The following is a 15260-nucleotide window of genomic DNA, read 5'->3' on the forward strand; positions in this document are numbered from 1 at the left end:
CGGCATCAGCAACAAAACCAACGTGAGGATAGGATTCTCAGCCTCTGTCAAATCAATGTAAAACAGCCAAAAAGTGAAGAAAACAAAGATGAACAGAAATGTAGAAATAAAATAACATTTAATTTAAATGTCCTGTTTAATTATCAACTTTTATTTATTTATTTCATTATTTATAAACTTCATTTTGGTAAAGGAAACTGGTCTAAAAGAATATTAAATAAGCTCCAAATCTTTCTGCTTTGTTGAACTTTTCTAATGTCAGCCCTTTCTCCAGGATAAGCAATTATTTGATGGGAACATCTGGCCAGCTGTGATCTCCGGCCACAACATCAGTAATCATTTCACACAGCCATTTAGTTTGATTTTAAAGACATTAATGGGACATGTTCCACTGGATCAGAGCCTGTAATGAAGTCAGTTATGTAGGTGAAAATAACTGTTTTTAATCGTATTTGCTCCAATCTCGCCTACTTCAGTTTTAAGTGCATTTACAGCTCTGAAGCAGCAATTTGCACCAACCGAGGTCAAGATTTTCTTTTTGACAGAGTTCAGGTTATTTATCTAGCCTGAGTTAACAATAACACCGCATAAGTGACCTCTTCAATATCAGCGAATGAAAGACACGCTGACCTAAAACAGGTTGATCTAAAGTAGACTTTAATAAGAGAGGATTAACTACAAGTACTAAGACTGATAATAAACCTCCAGCTATCTCTGTTTATTGATTTCAGTTTTCTTTATGAGGAACGAACTGTAGGCTAATTACAGTAATGGTTGATGAAAAGCCTTCCTGTTTATAACTTTGAAAACACACACACACACACACACACACACACACACACACATACACACACACAGGGATATGCAGACAGGTGTTAGCTTCAAATGCAAGTTAAAAACAAGTCTCACAGCTTTTCTTCAGTATACAATGCTTTATTCACCAGATAGTTTGGATATCTTGCGCTCATCAGTGTTGTACCACAAAGAAAAAGAAGAAGGAAAAAGATAGCATCAGCACCATGAGGAGGCAAAGATAGAAAAATACAGCTTTCCAGTAAGAACAGTAACATAGTAAAGAGATAGAAAAAGGAGGACAACAGGATGGATGGCTACATTTAAGTAGAGATACAACTTTACAGTAATAAAACACATTAAAGGGGACATATCAGGCTCATTTTCAGGTTCATATTTGTATTTTGGGTTTCTACTAGAACATATTTACATACTTTAATGTTTAAAAAAACTCTTATTTTCCTCATGCTGTCTGCTTGAATATACCTGCATTTACCCTCTGTCTGAAACGCTCCGTTTTAGTACATTTCAATGGAATTGCAACGGAATTGCAACAGAATTGCGTTGCTAGGCAACAGCTTGGGTCCATGTTTACTTCCTGTCACTGATGTCATTCACTGCAAGAAATAAACTGGGATCCATTTAGAATGTTTACGTTTAAATCTTTGAAATGGTCTAAATATTGTAGATTTGTGACACCACAAATGGACAGAATGAACAGCTTGTTTCAAAAGCTCAGTTTCTGAATACGGGCTGTGTGTATTTCTCTGTGGATTAAGCGTTTCGATACTTTCACAGTATTTATCTAGAACTTAAACCTGCTTTATAATATAAAAGTCATGAAAATGTCACTTTTTACAATATGGGACCTTCAAGTGCATACAGTGATAATACTCAAACTAATGCATGATTGCAGAATTTTAATGCTTGTTCCTACAGTATATGATGTGGTTGCTCAGGTCAAGTTTCATGAATCAGATATTTATAAAGTTTACTTCCAAACAGACAACAACTTCATCCACCTCAAACAAATTAGAAATATTGGCATAGAAACAGGATTATAAAAAATTACAACAATTCGGATAGTAAACCATAAACTTTAAAAACATCTCAAAACCAGTCAGCCAAATCAACTCTGCCTAGACAAGCTCTTCTAGCCTCTAGCCCCCTGTCCTGTCCCTCCCCAACACTTCCATTTCAAACGTTAGATTTCACAGCCTCTCCACAGTCTTCCTCTCCCTCCTCAGAGATGCTCCTCGGTGGTCGAGCAGGCCTGTGGGTAGTCAGAAGGCAGTCAGCGGAGCTTTCTTTATGTCGCTGCGTGCCTGAGATCTGACCTGAGAGTTCAATGGGTGCATTTACCCGATTCTGGCACAGGTGGAGGATGTATGACTGGAGATAAGAGAGACAGAGACAGTCACGTTTACCTGCTGCTGACAATACTCCACTTAAAGTCTCATCAGGGTTGTTCATATGGACCTTGGATTAACTCTAATTAATCAACCAGTTAACACAATATTCCTTACCACAGGTAGAGCGGTCCATTTACGGAAGTTACCTCTTTGACTGGACGATATATTTTGACAAATTCTACTCTGTAATCCCACATTTCATTGAACTCTCAAACTTAAAATGACTCCAAGGGGAAGGAGACGAGGCATAACTAGCTGCCCAATACGTATCAACATGCCATAACCTGAGGGACAGTGAATGATCTAGACCAGGGGTCAGCAACCTTTACTATCAAAAGAGCCATTTTAGGCCAAATAAAAAAAAAAAAAATCTGTCTGGAGCCGCAAAACATTCGAGCATTGTGATGAAGGTAACACAGCCTATTAAGTCTAATGCAGTGAGGGGCCCAGGTGCACATGAGTGGCAGGACATTGAAGAAGCATCACAGGACATTTGGCTGGAAGCTGCTGCTTGTTCTGGAAATGTATTTCAATTACTTTTTTTGTTGTTGAATCTGTCCACGCATTATTAAAATCTCTATTTTCCTACAAGACTTTTCTTTTTTCGGATTTAGAATCCATAGCTAGCCTATTGAGCTACTGAGGTTGGGCAAAATTAGAGGATAAGGCACCAGGTCGTAGATGATGCACATTTTGGTTGACTGAAATGATTTTTTTTTTTAAATATTCGGTGTATAGGCTACAGATTTTTGCAACTGGAGGATGTAGGAATCCCCGTAGACCTACAAGAATGATAAATAAAAATGTTAAAAAATAACCATTATTCATTTCCATTCATTTTTTTTCTGAGCTCCATCTTACTACTACTTTATGCGTCGCGTTTAGTATTAGCTCACGCGTTAGCCGCGGCCGCCGTGATGGCGGTGGTTGTCCTTCCTTCTTCTGTCAGCTTGGTTCTCTATTGGCTGTCGTTGTGTCCCGCGAGACTGTGTCATCGGCCGTCCTTGGGGTTCCACTCACTCACACACACACAACGGGATATCCCATCGTAAATATTGAACGTGTTTAATATTTACGATTTGGTATCGGTGCGGCCAGGATGGACTTCTGAGCAGACCGGGGATGTAAAAAACACTTTTAACATACACATCACACCACAGGAACATCTGGAAAGATCATCTCTAGAACCATCAAACACATCTGGGCCTTGCTGACCATCGTCCGGAGGAATCAGGCCCCAAAATCAGCTTGATTCTCGTTTAGTGTGTACCCGACATGATCAACAACTTAAACAATTGATTATCAAAATTGTCATTGATTAATATTCTTTTGGCTAATTGATTAATCTACTAGTCATTTTATCAATAGTTTAAGATGTAAGTATCACTAATAATCAAAGTATGATCTTAATTAGTTTGGTTTCCAACTTTCAGAAACCAACTAATCAAACAGACTGATCAGCATCTGGACAACAGAGGCACGTTCACTCACATCATGTACACATCAAGTATTTCTATTGCAAATGTTAAAGGAGCAGTGTGTAGGATTTAGTGGCATCTAGCCGTGTGGTTGCAGATTGCAACCAACTGAATACCCCCCGCTCACTCCTCCCTTTCCAAGCGTGTGTGGGAGAACTACGGTGGCCTTCAGGTAACTTAAAAAACGTGAAAGGTCCTCGCTCCAGTGTTTGGTTTGTCCGTTCTGGGCTACTGTAGAAACATGGCAGACTCCGTGAAGAGAAAAACATAGTTGGGATTATTATATTCCATTTCTGCTAATAGATCCACTGCAGTCCTACACACTGTGCCTTTAAGGTGAAGATGAACACAGGCACACACACACACACACAGCGGGGTCTGTTACCAGAGTTCTGCGTAGGCATCGTCGTAGTAACGCAAAGCTTAGCTGACCGCTGACAACCAGTCCAATCAGGAGAAACCCCAGAGCACAGAACACAGCCAGCAGGCTGAAGGCCACGTACACTGTGGAACACAAACACAGCAACACACATCAGATTCACAAACTTTGGCTGATTGGAATATACACTTCACAAATAATGTTCTTGTTTTGTGATATAATCCAGTAATGTGATTCTCAAATGGGTCATTTTGCATAATGAGCACTTTGCTTTTGGTACTTTAAGTATATTATGATGCTAATACTTTTATATTTTTACTGAAGTAAAACTTTGAATGCAGGACTTTTACTTGTTATAAAGATCTGAGTACTTCTTCCACCACTCTCAGGGTATAAATTGACTCGTTCTAAGAGGTGTAACAGAGCTAACAGGAGAGTGAAGGAAATGTCAATCAAGCTTGTGCACGCCCAACCTTCTATTGCTATTGGACATATCCAGTTCTAGTAATCATTGGTCATGAAGTATTCTAGTTTCTAGGAGGAACAGAAGCCGTCTCACTGGAGAACAGGCTGAGCAACTCTGCTTTCTGCACCACAGTCTGCTGCTGCTGAATTGAGACTCAAACTTCAGCACAAATTTAAGTTTTGCTAGTTTTATTTATTTTTTACACTTCAGAGAGATATTGTTTATTTATTTATTAAAATGATCAGTTAACTTTATAAGAAGCTGGGACCTCCCTGCACTTTCTGTTTTAAGATAATGTTGAAAAGTTATTTTTTAATTCATAATTTTTGACACCAAGATTTTAATTGTTACTGCAAATGTATATCAGTTCAAAATATCGGTTAATCGGTCTCCTTGATTACTAATAAACGGTATCGGTATCGGTCCTGAAAAAACATATCGGTCGATCCCTAGTACTTGTCCATAGTAGGTGTATTACTTACAGTAGATAATACGTCATTGTATTGTCATTATTACTACATACCAAATGATTCTCTTTTATCAATAAGCTTTTTGTTGTTATAACAATAATTTTTTTTGTAATTTCTTTCTTTTTATGTTTAATTTGAAACTCATTATTACACGAAATGAAGATATTTCATTAAAACATTAAACAATTTTTGTTATAACGTGATAACTGTGCATGTTGCTGTGACAAGATAAGTGTCTTATTGGAGTATTTAATAATAAAAAGAAAAAAATATGCTTTCAGACATGAGCCCAACAATTTAAAACTGACATCACATTTCTGTGTTAGGTCTTCAGGTGAGGAAAGCTTGTGGACAGATGATGAACAGAGAAATGTGCCTCATCCCCAAAATGAACAGATTAAAGAGGAAGGAAGGTTGTCTTCATATTTTATTTGAGTATTACAGTAAAACAACACTTACGTTCGCTTCTGGATGGAGGAGGGCTGGTGAAGGCACAGTGAGGTTTACTGGAGACGGGGTTAGAGTTGAAGGGTGATTTCACAGAGACGGTCACACAGTATTCCACACCTGGCTGAAGGTACGTGATCGTGTTCTCCTCCTTGTAAGGCAGATTGAGTCTGAACTGTAACACAATGATAAAGGGCGTATTTAACAACGGTCAGCTGTAACTTCAACACACTGGTCCTCACGCAGGAAGCACTATACAAACACACTTCCTCTTATCTTTGTTCGTATCCACGATTTGTTCTTATTTCATTAGTACCCATTGATTTCTGGGATTGACCAATGTTTTCTTATTTTTGCTCTTCTCTTCGGTAAGAGAACATTTTATGAGTGGTCGAGAGCACTCTTACAAAGATAAGAAAAACTTGTTTTCACAGTCCCCAAATTGTTTAAATGCAAGAAACATACATTTTAAAGGTACCATATTATAAAAAAGTGAGATTTTCATGTTTTTTTTTATGATAAAGCAGGCTTAAGTCCTATATAAATACTGTGAAAGTATTGAAACGCTCAATCAACAGGGAAATACACACTGCCCGTATTCAGAAACTCTGCATTTGAAAAAAGTTGTCAGGATTTCTGTCCATTTGTGATGTCACAAATACACAATATTTAGACCCTTACACAGATTTAAAAGTAAACATTCTAAATGTGTCCTAGTTTATTCCTGGTTGCAGTGTATGTGAATAATACCAGCTGACAGGAAGTACACATGGACCCAAGCTGTTGCCTAGCAACACAATTCTGTTGCAATTTCGTTGCAATTCGTCGAAATGCGCTAAAACAGAGCGTTTCAGACAGAGTTTAAATACAGGCATATTCAGGCCGACCGTATGAGGAAAATAAAGGCTTTTTTGAACATTACAGCATGTAAAAGTGTTCTAGTAGAAACACAAAATACAAGTATGATCCTGAAAATGAACATAATATGGGACCTTTAAATTTGAGGAACATAAAAAAATGCATATATGATATACGATATACTGTATATCATTAGATCAAATTTAGATTTGAATATGTTTTAGAGTAATTGTAATGATTGGATTATTAAATTTGCAAGCTAAATAAATACTATTGGTCCACTGATCACAATTAAGACTATAAAATCCCTGGGAAGATATTGTGTGGCTTACAAATCTATCTATCTATTCTTATTTTCTCAACAGAAAATTAAGAGAAATTTAAGAGAATGTTGCTGCATGAGGCCCCTTGAAAGTTTAAATGTACGAAAGAAATATTGTAACAATTGTATGAAAAACTATTGTGAATAGTGTTTAATAATATCCAGTTAATGATACATTGAAATGAAGACATTTGGAAGCTGACGGGTGGTGTTGATGAAGGGGTGTTTGAGTTCATCCGACAGGGCTGTGGAGGTACATCTTTAACAAAAAGTTGTGATCCACCGACCTAAACTATAGTATGGTTGTGAACTTTTATAATCGCTCTTTTTAAACTTCACTCTACACTATTTCTTACTGATTGTTGATAATATGTGTATGCGTCGCGGTTTTGAAGGTCATATGCACATCGTTTTGTACAACTAGTGATACATTTGTTACAGTTTTAAGGTAAAACTTGAGCTTGTTGTGTCACAGTGAGTCAAAATAATTAGATTGTGTATACTGTATATGGATAAATAACACTGGGTCAAAACAACCCATTCTCTGGAGTGGTTAACTACCCATGAGTACTGGGAAAAGTTAATCCAGTATTGACCCAAATGTGGGCCAATTTTCACCAGTGTTACCAATTTGGTTTGTACTTTTAGACCAGTGATAAAATAAATGAATGGTTTAGCAGCATTTAGAATTTAATGTTGAGAAATAAAATTGACAAAAAATTGAACTGGACTGTAGATAAAATCCACGACTCCAGTATTTCTAAAATCTTGGCAACAGCCCTAACTTTTATATATCATTCATTTAATTGGAGTACTGTTCCTGATGTATTAACATGTGGCAGTACTGATTCCCCCCCCCCTTCAGTTGATCAGAAGACTAAGAACCAGTTCCCATCCACAAAATAATATAAAATAAAATGCCTCCTTAATAATAATAATAATAATAATAATAATAATAATAATAATAATAATAATAATAATAATAATAATAATAATAATGAACAAAACAAGGAGCAACACTCAATAAGCAAAACACAAAAGAGCACAGAATCTAAAAAGGGGCCTAAAACAGACCAGAGTTTCTGTCTTGGAAGTAAACATATGTTGCATTTAGTGAAGGAGAGATCAGAATGACATTGGGTGTGCAGTTCTCCATCTCTTTTTAGCCCTACAGAAAGGGCATCGTCACACCCTGATTGGCCAAGAGGGGAATGCACCAAGCTGCTCTCAACTATCATTTAAGAGCCAGTCCCCGGTCACGGTCTGTTATACAGAAGTTACAGACCGCAGAACGTCGTGATTGACCAATCAGTATCGAGTATTCAACACAGCTGTGTAATAAAACTGTTGAATAACTGTAGTGGAGTAACAAGTTGAATATTTCAGTGCAGTAGAAGTATAAAGTAACATAAAATGGGAATATTGAAGTAAAGTACAAGTGCCTTTAAAGTCACGAAAGTTCTCAAAATTCATTCAAGTACTCAAGTACTGTAAATGTGCTTAGTTACTTTCTACCACTTTCATTAAAGGTTCCATATCATGCTCATTTTCAGGTTCATACTAAAATTGTATGTTTCTACTAGAACATGTTTCCATGCTGTATTGTTAAAAATATACCTTTATTTCCCTCATACTGTCTGCCTGAATATACCTGTACTCACCCTCTGTCTGAAACGCTCCGTTTTTAGCTCATTTCAAAGGAATTGCGTTGCTAGGCAACAGTTTGGGTCCAAGTTTACTTCCTGTCAGCTGGTGTGTTTCACATACTATGAAACAGGAAATGATTTGTTCTGTTTGCTGGAAAAGTTTCTAAAACAAAACCTATCTTCATTTGTATCTTTAGGTGGCACTATTATCTTTCTATTTTTCAGCTATCACTGTTCGCAGAAACTATCTGTTTCTTGTCATTTCTAGAGAAATTGTTGCAGTTAACGTAGTAAAGGGGATGTGCGTCACCTCCTTTGTCAAAGTACTCTATTTTTCCCAAGAAAGAGCAGCCACACACAGCAGGTGTTAAGACAGGAAATGCAAAGCAGCACGATCACTGATGTGTAAAAAGTAGTAGTAAGTCCGTTATTCCATACCCACTGATTTTACATACTTTTTAGTAATGTGCACACTCGTTAAAGACAATAAAAGGCTATAACCATGCCTCATGAATGTCACACTTGCTTTACTAGTCCAGCTTTCTTAATCATGTTTTGAAGCTTAAGGGGGAAAAGGAAGTCTATTATTTGTGTGTCATATTTCTTCAGTAATGGTTTACCCTCTATTGCCTGGTGTGACCACCTCTTATCACATCTGTATACTGTAACTGAAATGTGACGTGAGAAGATGGAAATTACAGATGTGTAGATGAATTTGTTCTTCTCCATCAGGCCGAGCATTTCCTCAAACACAGTCAAACATGAGCCGGCGAGAGAGGAAGACGTGGGTAAAAAGCTACGCACTTTGAAAAAAAACATCCGCCATATGAGGGAACCTGACACCTCTGTGAGCCGTAAAGGAGCCGACACATTGTGACTGGCCTCTCACGAGTCTGTCGAAGAGATAAAGGAAGAGCTGCCTTGTGGCTGTGTGGTTTTGATTCCTCTATATTTCACACTGCTCTGAGTTTCATATCACCTGAGAGCACGTAACCTGAAATCAAGAGCTCTGACAGAAACAGGCAGACCTGCAGAAATGCACTGGTATCTTCTGAGGTCACCTCTGTGTGTTTCTACCACATTTACTCATAAGCATACAGCACCTATATCTTCATTACACGTCATACAGTACATACAGTATCTGAACTACAGCTACGGTTGCTCTTGATATTTATTTGGGCCACCACCCAAAAACAATATTAGCTGCTTAAACCGGTGTGGATTCTTTATTAACCCAGACCAAGCAAGCCCAAACCAGCATTCAATCAACCTGAACTGGATCAAACTCAAATCTTAGTTCTAAATCCAGAAATAAATTGGTATCTTCAGTGGAGTAACAGCATGGCTGGTATAAACTGTTAGAAGGCTTTTGATTATACACAATGTCATTTAATCATCTAGACTGCTTCATTTTCTGCCCCGGATAAGCGGAAGAAAATGGATGGATGGATGGATGGATGGATGGATATATATATTTTAACCATGGACCTAAATGAATCAGAACTACAGGGTCATTTGGGGCAGCAGAACAAAGTGTGGTTTTAGTGTTAGCGAGTGACATAATGGATCATAAAACCATCTACACTTCTGTGTTTTTTTTTGCCTTTTTGTTTGCATTTTGTGGATTTGCCAAAATCACAGCTTCAATGTCAGCGCTGTTTCAGAATCCCTGCTGCAGGACACCCACAGAAGCTACACAGAAAGAGCTGGACTGTGTTCCAATCCACGTACTTCCAGAAGTACACTTCAATGTAGTGCACTTTGTGCACTCTGTACTCACTTGAGTAGTGCGTCAATTTCAACGGGGTAGGGTCGTCTCAAATGGAATACTCTGCGGCGCACTGACCGGAAATGACGATTGCAACATTTGACCGCGGCTCGCTACCTGCCAAAATATCTTCTGAAAAAAAATGAAAGCAGAGTGGAAATTACGTTTCCAACGTCGACGCCTAGGCCTACAATGTGTCCTCCTGTTGGCTGAAATGCACCGGTATGTTTACGTATTGTATTATTTTATTCTGTTATCTACGTATGTTCGAATAGTGGTCGTGGCTCCGCCCCTTCCGCTACGTCGCCAAGATGGCGACAGTTGAGTGTGGAAAGTGTCCAGCGTTCCACACTCAACCGATCTGACCGTTTTGAGTGCAACATCCGGGTACTTTGAGTGCACTGCATTTTGCCGTACTTCCCAGTGTGAACGCACTTATGCACTCAAAGTAGTAAGTGTAAGAACAGAAGTACGCGGATTGGAACACACTCCTGGTAAACAGCAGGTTGGGATGCTGTAGTAAAGCTCCTACTGTATAGCTTCAAGAACCAGGTATCTTTGAGTAGATGATAAATGCTCTGAGTAGAACCAAAACAAATACAACCACATGCAAAGCCACGCCAGGGGGAGGGGAAGCAGTATCCTTTCTGTGACAGGAAACAATAAAAGACTCACTCTTTTGTGGGATCCCTACAGACTGTTGAACGTTTGACACCACACTGTGGTCTGTTGCACAACCAACATCACAACAGCTACATCTAGCAGTTTCAGCAATTTCAGCTCAGCAAAAACTGATTTTCTATCAGTTTCATTGGTATGCAACACTGAGGAACACAAATGAGCCTCAGAGCCACCAATCAAACATGGTCCCAGTTGGTGTCTGGAATGGTAGTCTTACAATTTATTTAGAATAACATATCAGAAGTAATGATTTGTTAAAGGCAGGATGAGCAGGATTTGTCGGTTGCAGTTTGTAAACACACTCCAACGCTCAACGACACCAGAAGTCCCGCCCCCAGACCAACTGACTGCTGACACTTCCCCATGCATTACTTTTCCTGTTGATATTATGGGATGTTTTTAACCCATTTAATCCCATCGGTCACAATAGTGACTGTAAAAAAGGTTTTCACTTATAAGGCTCTAAAAAATGTGACTGAGTGATGTATCAATGCATTTCCAGCAAATATTGAAATAATAAAGTGTCTCAATGACATACGTGCAGTTTCACATGTTTAGTGTAAACTGTCACATGACCTGAGCTGTTTACTTCCTGGTTGCACCCAAGGCCTATGGAAAGGAGGCTGCGTCACTGGCGGACATGGGTCTTGGGCTACGGGGTATAATACATGCGCAGTGTAACTGAAGCTGCGGTCGTGCGTTGCGATTGGCTCAATTTCGGCGAGTGCAGGCCAGATTTTACTGTGCATGTTTTATACCCCCAAAGATATGACGCGTTGATGACGCGTGACCCAGCCTCCTTTCTATAGGCCTTGGTTGCACCATGAGAAGAGGATGGCTGCATCAGAGCTCCCAATCAACAGGTTATTAAAGGTCCCATATTTTAAAAAGTGAGATTTTCATGTCTTTTATATTATAAAGCAGGTTTAAGTGATATATAAATACTGTTAAACTATCAAAATGCTCAATATACAGAGAAATACACACAGCCCGTATTCAGAAATTGTGCATTTGAAACAAGCCGTTAGGATTTCTGTGCATTTGGATGTCACAGTTATACAATATTTAGACCATTACACGGTTTTAAACATAAACATTCTAAATGTGTCCCAGTTTATTTCCTGTTGCAGTGTATGTAAATAACTTCAGCTGACAGGAAGTTGCGTAGCAAAGCAATTCCGTTGAAATGCACTAAAACGGAGTGTTTCAGACAGAGGGTAAATACAGGTATATTCAGACAGACAGTATGAGGAAAATAAAGTTTTTTTTTAACATTAAAGCATGTAAACATGTTCTAGTAGAAACACAAAATACAAGTATGAACCTGAAAATGAGCACGATATGGGACCTTTAATGTATGTCAACATAAAGATAGGACAAAGATTGTTGGTACACATCATCTTTAAGGTGTCTAGTAGTGACACATGCATTTGCAATTACTCAACTTTGTTCAGTGTGGTCCTAGAATGAGCAAACCTGTTGACAGCAACAATAGTCAGGTTGATATACATATACTTATACATAATTCTTGTTCTACCTAACTATCTACTCTGTTCTTTCTTTGAGTTTCACTTTGAGTCAATCTCTCTCTCTCCTACACCAACGGCCACTTTATTAGGTACACCTGATCAGCTGCTCATTAACGTAAATATCGAATCAGCCAATCACATGTCAGCAACTCAATGCCTTTAGGCATGTAGACACGGTCAAGATGATATGCTGAAGTTCAAACCAAGCATCAGAACAGGGAAGAAAGGGGATTTGAGTGACTTTGAACGTGGCATGGCTGTTGGTGCCAGACGGGCTGTTCGAGTATTTCAGAAACCGCTGATGGATTTTCACGCACAACTATCTCTAGGGATTTTTTCCTCAACAATGTTTACATGGTAAGAATATTGATGAATGCAGCTTTAGGCTGGACACATACCTGCGTACCATCCCTGGTCCTTTGCACATGGATGACGACTCCTCTGTAGAAGTCTTTCAGCTGCTGGTGTGTCCTCGTTGTTGGAATACTGAGCTGCAGGAGCAAACAGTTCCCACAGCCGGACACGGAAACATCAGGAGGTCCCAACACGGCTACGGGGAGAAAGGAACTCACTTTCAGTCTACTGGGAAGAGATTCGTTGTCGGACACACTGAAGCAAAGATGTCCGCTATTCAGATGTTAGACAGGACTTCCATGTTCACTCCATTTCCAACATGCGGATTGCCATCGTCTACCTTGCACTCAGAACGACTGTGGATTTTTGGTTTGGTTGTAGAAATGTGTGTAACTTTTCAATCTCCCATATGTAAAGTGTGTTATCTCACTGTCTGACAGAGGCTGAAAGTGCCCAGACATGGTCCAGTTGGACGTCTGGGTGGCTGTGAAGGCCTGGACGCGGGCTCGGTAGTGATCGTACGGGTCCTTGAACACTCGGGTCAGGTCACACGTCTGTCCGGCCGTCAGCTCCGAACAAGCAGCTACTGGTTTCCACAAGTTCTTCCTCCAAATTGAAAGAAAAAATACAGAGGGAGGGAGAAAAAAGAGCGATGACAATCCAAGAGAGGGAGGAAGAGAAAACGAAACTATCAACATGCTGACTAACACAATACCACAGATAACAGCTGAATAAAAAGGCAACTAACTGGGCTGAGTGCGTCTTATGATAATCCACGAAAGACACGGAGTAGTCAAAAAGGAAAGTGCTTACTCAGAGCCAGGGTTTGAGAAGTGCCTCAGAAACAAAAATGAAACATATGAAAAACTGTGCGGAGAAGTCAGTAGGTGAGCATCATCATCATCATCATCATCATCATCATCATCACGGAATAACATTTCAGACTATGATCAATATGAGAAGCTGTTTCCATCCAGGGATGTTGGTTTGTCGGTCTGTCTGCCGCTTTGATTCAGACTGAAATATCTCAACAACTGTCGGATGGCTTAAGATGAAATTTTGTGCAGACATTTATGGTCCCCGGAGGGTTAATCGTACCGACTCGGTGACATCATGTTCATCCAGCACCACCGACGGGTGGTTTTCACTTACCCAGGGGAATATCTCAAGTGTTTGATCGACTGCCGTGAAATTTGGTAGACATTCATGTTCCCCTCAGGATGAACTGTAATAACTTATAATAATAATAATAATAATAATAATAATAATAATTGGTGATCCCTTGACACTAATTACAAGTAAAGCTCAGTATTTTCAGTCTTGGTCTCAATTCTTTAAAAAAATAATTTAAGGAATGTTTTGTTTATATAAAAAAAAATATGTCAGCCAATATATCGTACTGTATGTCATGAGTTTTTAGACTCTAAAATATGGATATCTGTATCGGCCTCGGTTGGGCTCCATCGCTTCTCCCAGCCTGATCTGTGAACTTTGAAAGGATAACTGCTGCTGACATCTGAAGTCTGAACGACATGAACTATCCAAGAAATGCTTCTAAATTCTGTGCTCTCTGTAAGAGCCGCAGTTGTTGTTGTGAATTAGGATTGTTGGTCAACTTAACGCAATTAAACCTTGTTCATTATGATATTTTGGGGGCGTGTCTTTGGAGGGAGGTCTGAAGGGACGGACTGTTGCCGACTTGGTGACTTTCTCTCTAGATTTAGTGACTTTCGGAGCGAGCGCTGCTAGCTACTTTCACTGGAAAAGAGTTGTCAACACTGGGCTGGGTTTTTAGGTTGGATCATTTTTAAAATATAGCGTGCTTTTGATATTTTCTTAAGATTACTAACCCTAGCTTTAACAGATCTCAGGTTTGATTTTGGAATACAGCTCAACGGGTGATGGGTTTGTTGTTCATGTTAATAACTCAGAGCATCAGAGGAGGGCAATCATCTATTACAGTATATACAGCCCATGAAATGAGTTAATGATTACAAGTACAGTACACGCCTTTGGAATGATGCCAAAACCACAGTGAGTAATGCTTTGTGAAGCAGACTGTTTAAAGTTCACGTGAGCAAGAAGCATTGTGATAATTAAGAGGATACAATTAGATAATTAAAGCTGAAGTAGGTGAGATTGGAGCAAATATGATTAAAAAAACATTTTCCTCTGTGTCCTCCGGTGCTCCTAATGGCATCTGCAAGATTTCACAGACCGGAGGAAAACAAGCAGTAAGAGCTGATCTGAGGTCTGCTGTCCAGCTGCTGTCTATGAGAGCCGGCTGTCAATCACTTGCGAACTCCGACCAAACGGTCAAACTAGGCAGCGCTGATCAAATATGAATCAATATTCTGTTACGTTAATGCCTATTTCTCTCCTCAAATGTTTTCAGAATCATCTTGTAGTGTACGGTTTAGCTGTAAAATGAGAAAGTTTGTGACACCGCCGCCATTGGTGAAGGAACGCCAAGTTCCGGTCAAATGACCGTAGCACAGCCAATAGGAACGCTCTCTCAATGAAATGACCTGTGATTGGTCAAAGTCTCCCGTCACGGGCTAGATGTTCTAAAGCCTGAAAACAGAGCCATGAGGAGGAGCAGAAGTCTAGTTTTCTCTCACAACACTTGAATTACAAAATGCTGAAAGGTTATTATGA

At 39.3% G+C, this 15260-nt stretch overlaps 1 protein-coding gene across 1 annotated transcript in view; it reads right to left on the reverse strand.

Moving 5' to 3' along the window:
- Positions 1–929: 929 nt before the first annotated feature.
- crfb2 (cytokine receptor family member b2) overlaps positions 930–15260 on the reverse strand; it is a 35940-nt gene continuing 21609 nt past the window's right edge. The window contains exons 11-15 of the mRNA XM_074658037.1: positions 13033–13208; positions 12647–12798; positions 5457–5619; positions 4068–4186; positions 930–2184 (exon numbers count right to left, since the gene is read on the reverse strand). Of these exons, the coding sequence (XP_074514138.1) occupies positions 1990–2184; positions 4068–4186; positions 5457–5619; positions 12647–12798; positions 13033–13208 (805 nt within the window). The 3' untranslated portion in view covers positions 930–1989. The remainder of the gene's footprint in view (positions 2185–4067; positions 4187–5456; positions 5620–12646; positions 12799–13032; positions 13209–15260) is intronic.

Source organism: Sebastes fasciatus, chromosome 14, assembly GCF_043250625.1.
Source record: "Sebastes fasciatus isolate fSebFas1 chromosome 14, fSebFas1.pri, whole genome shotgun sequence".
NCBI lineage: Eukaryota > Metazoa > Chordata > Actinopteri > Perciformes > Sebastidae > Sebastes > Sebastes fasciatus.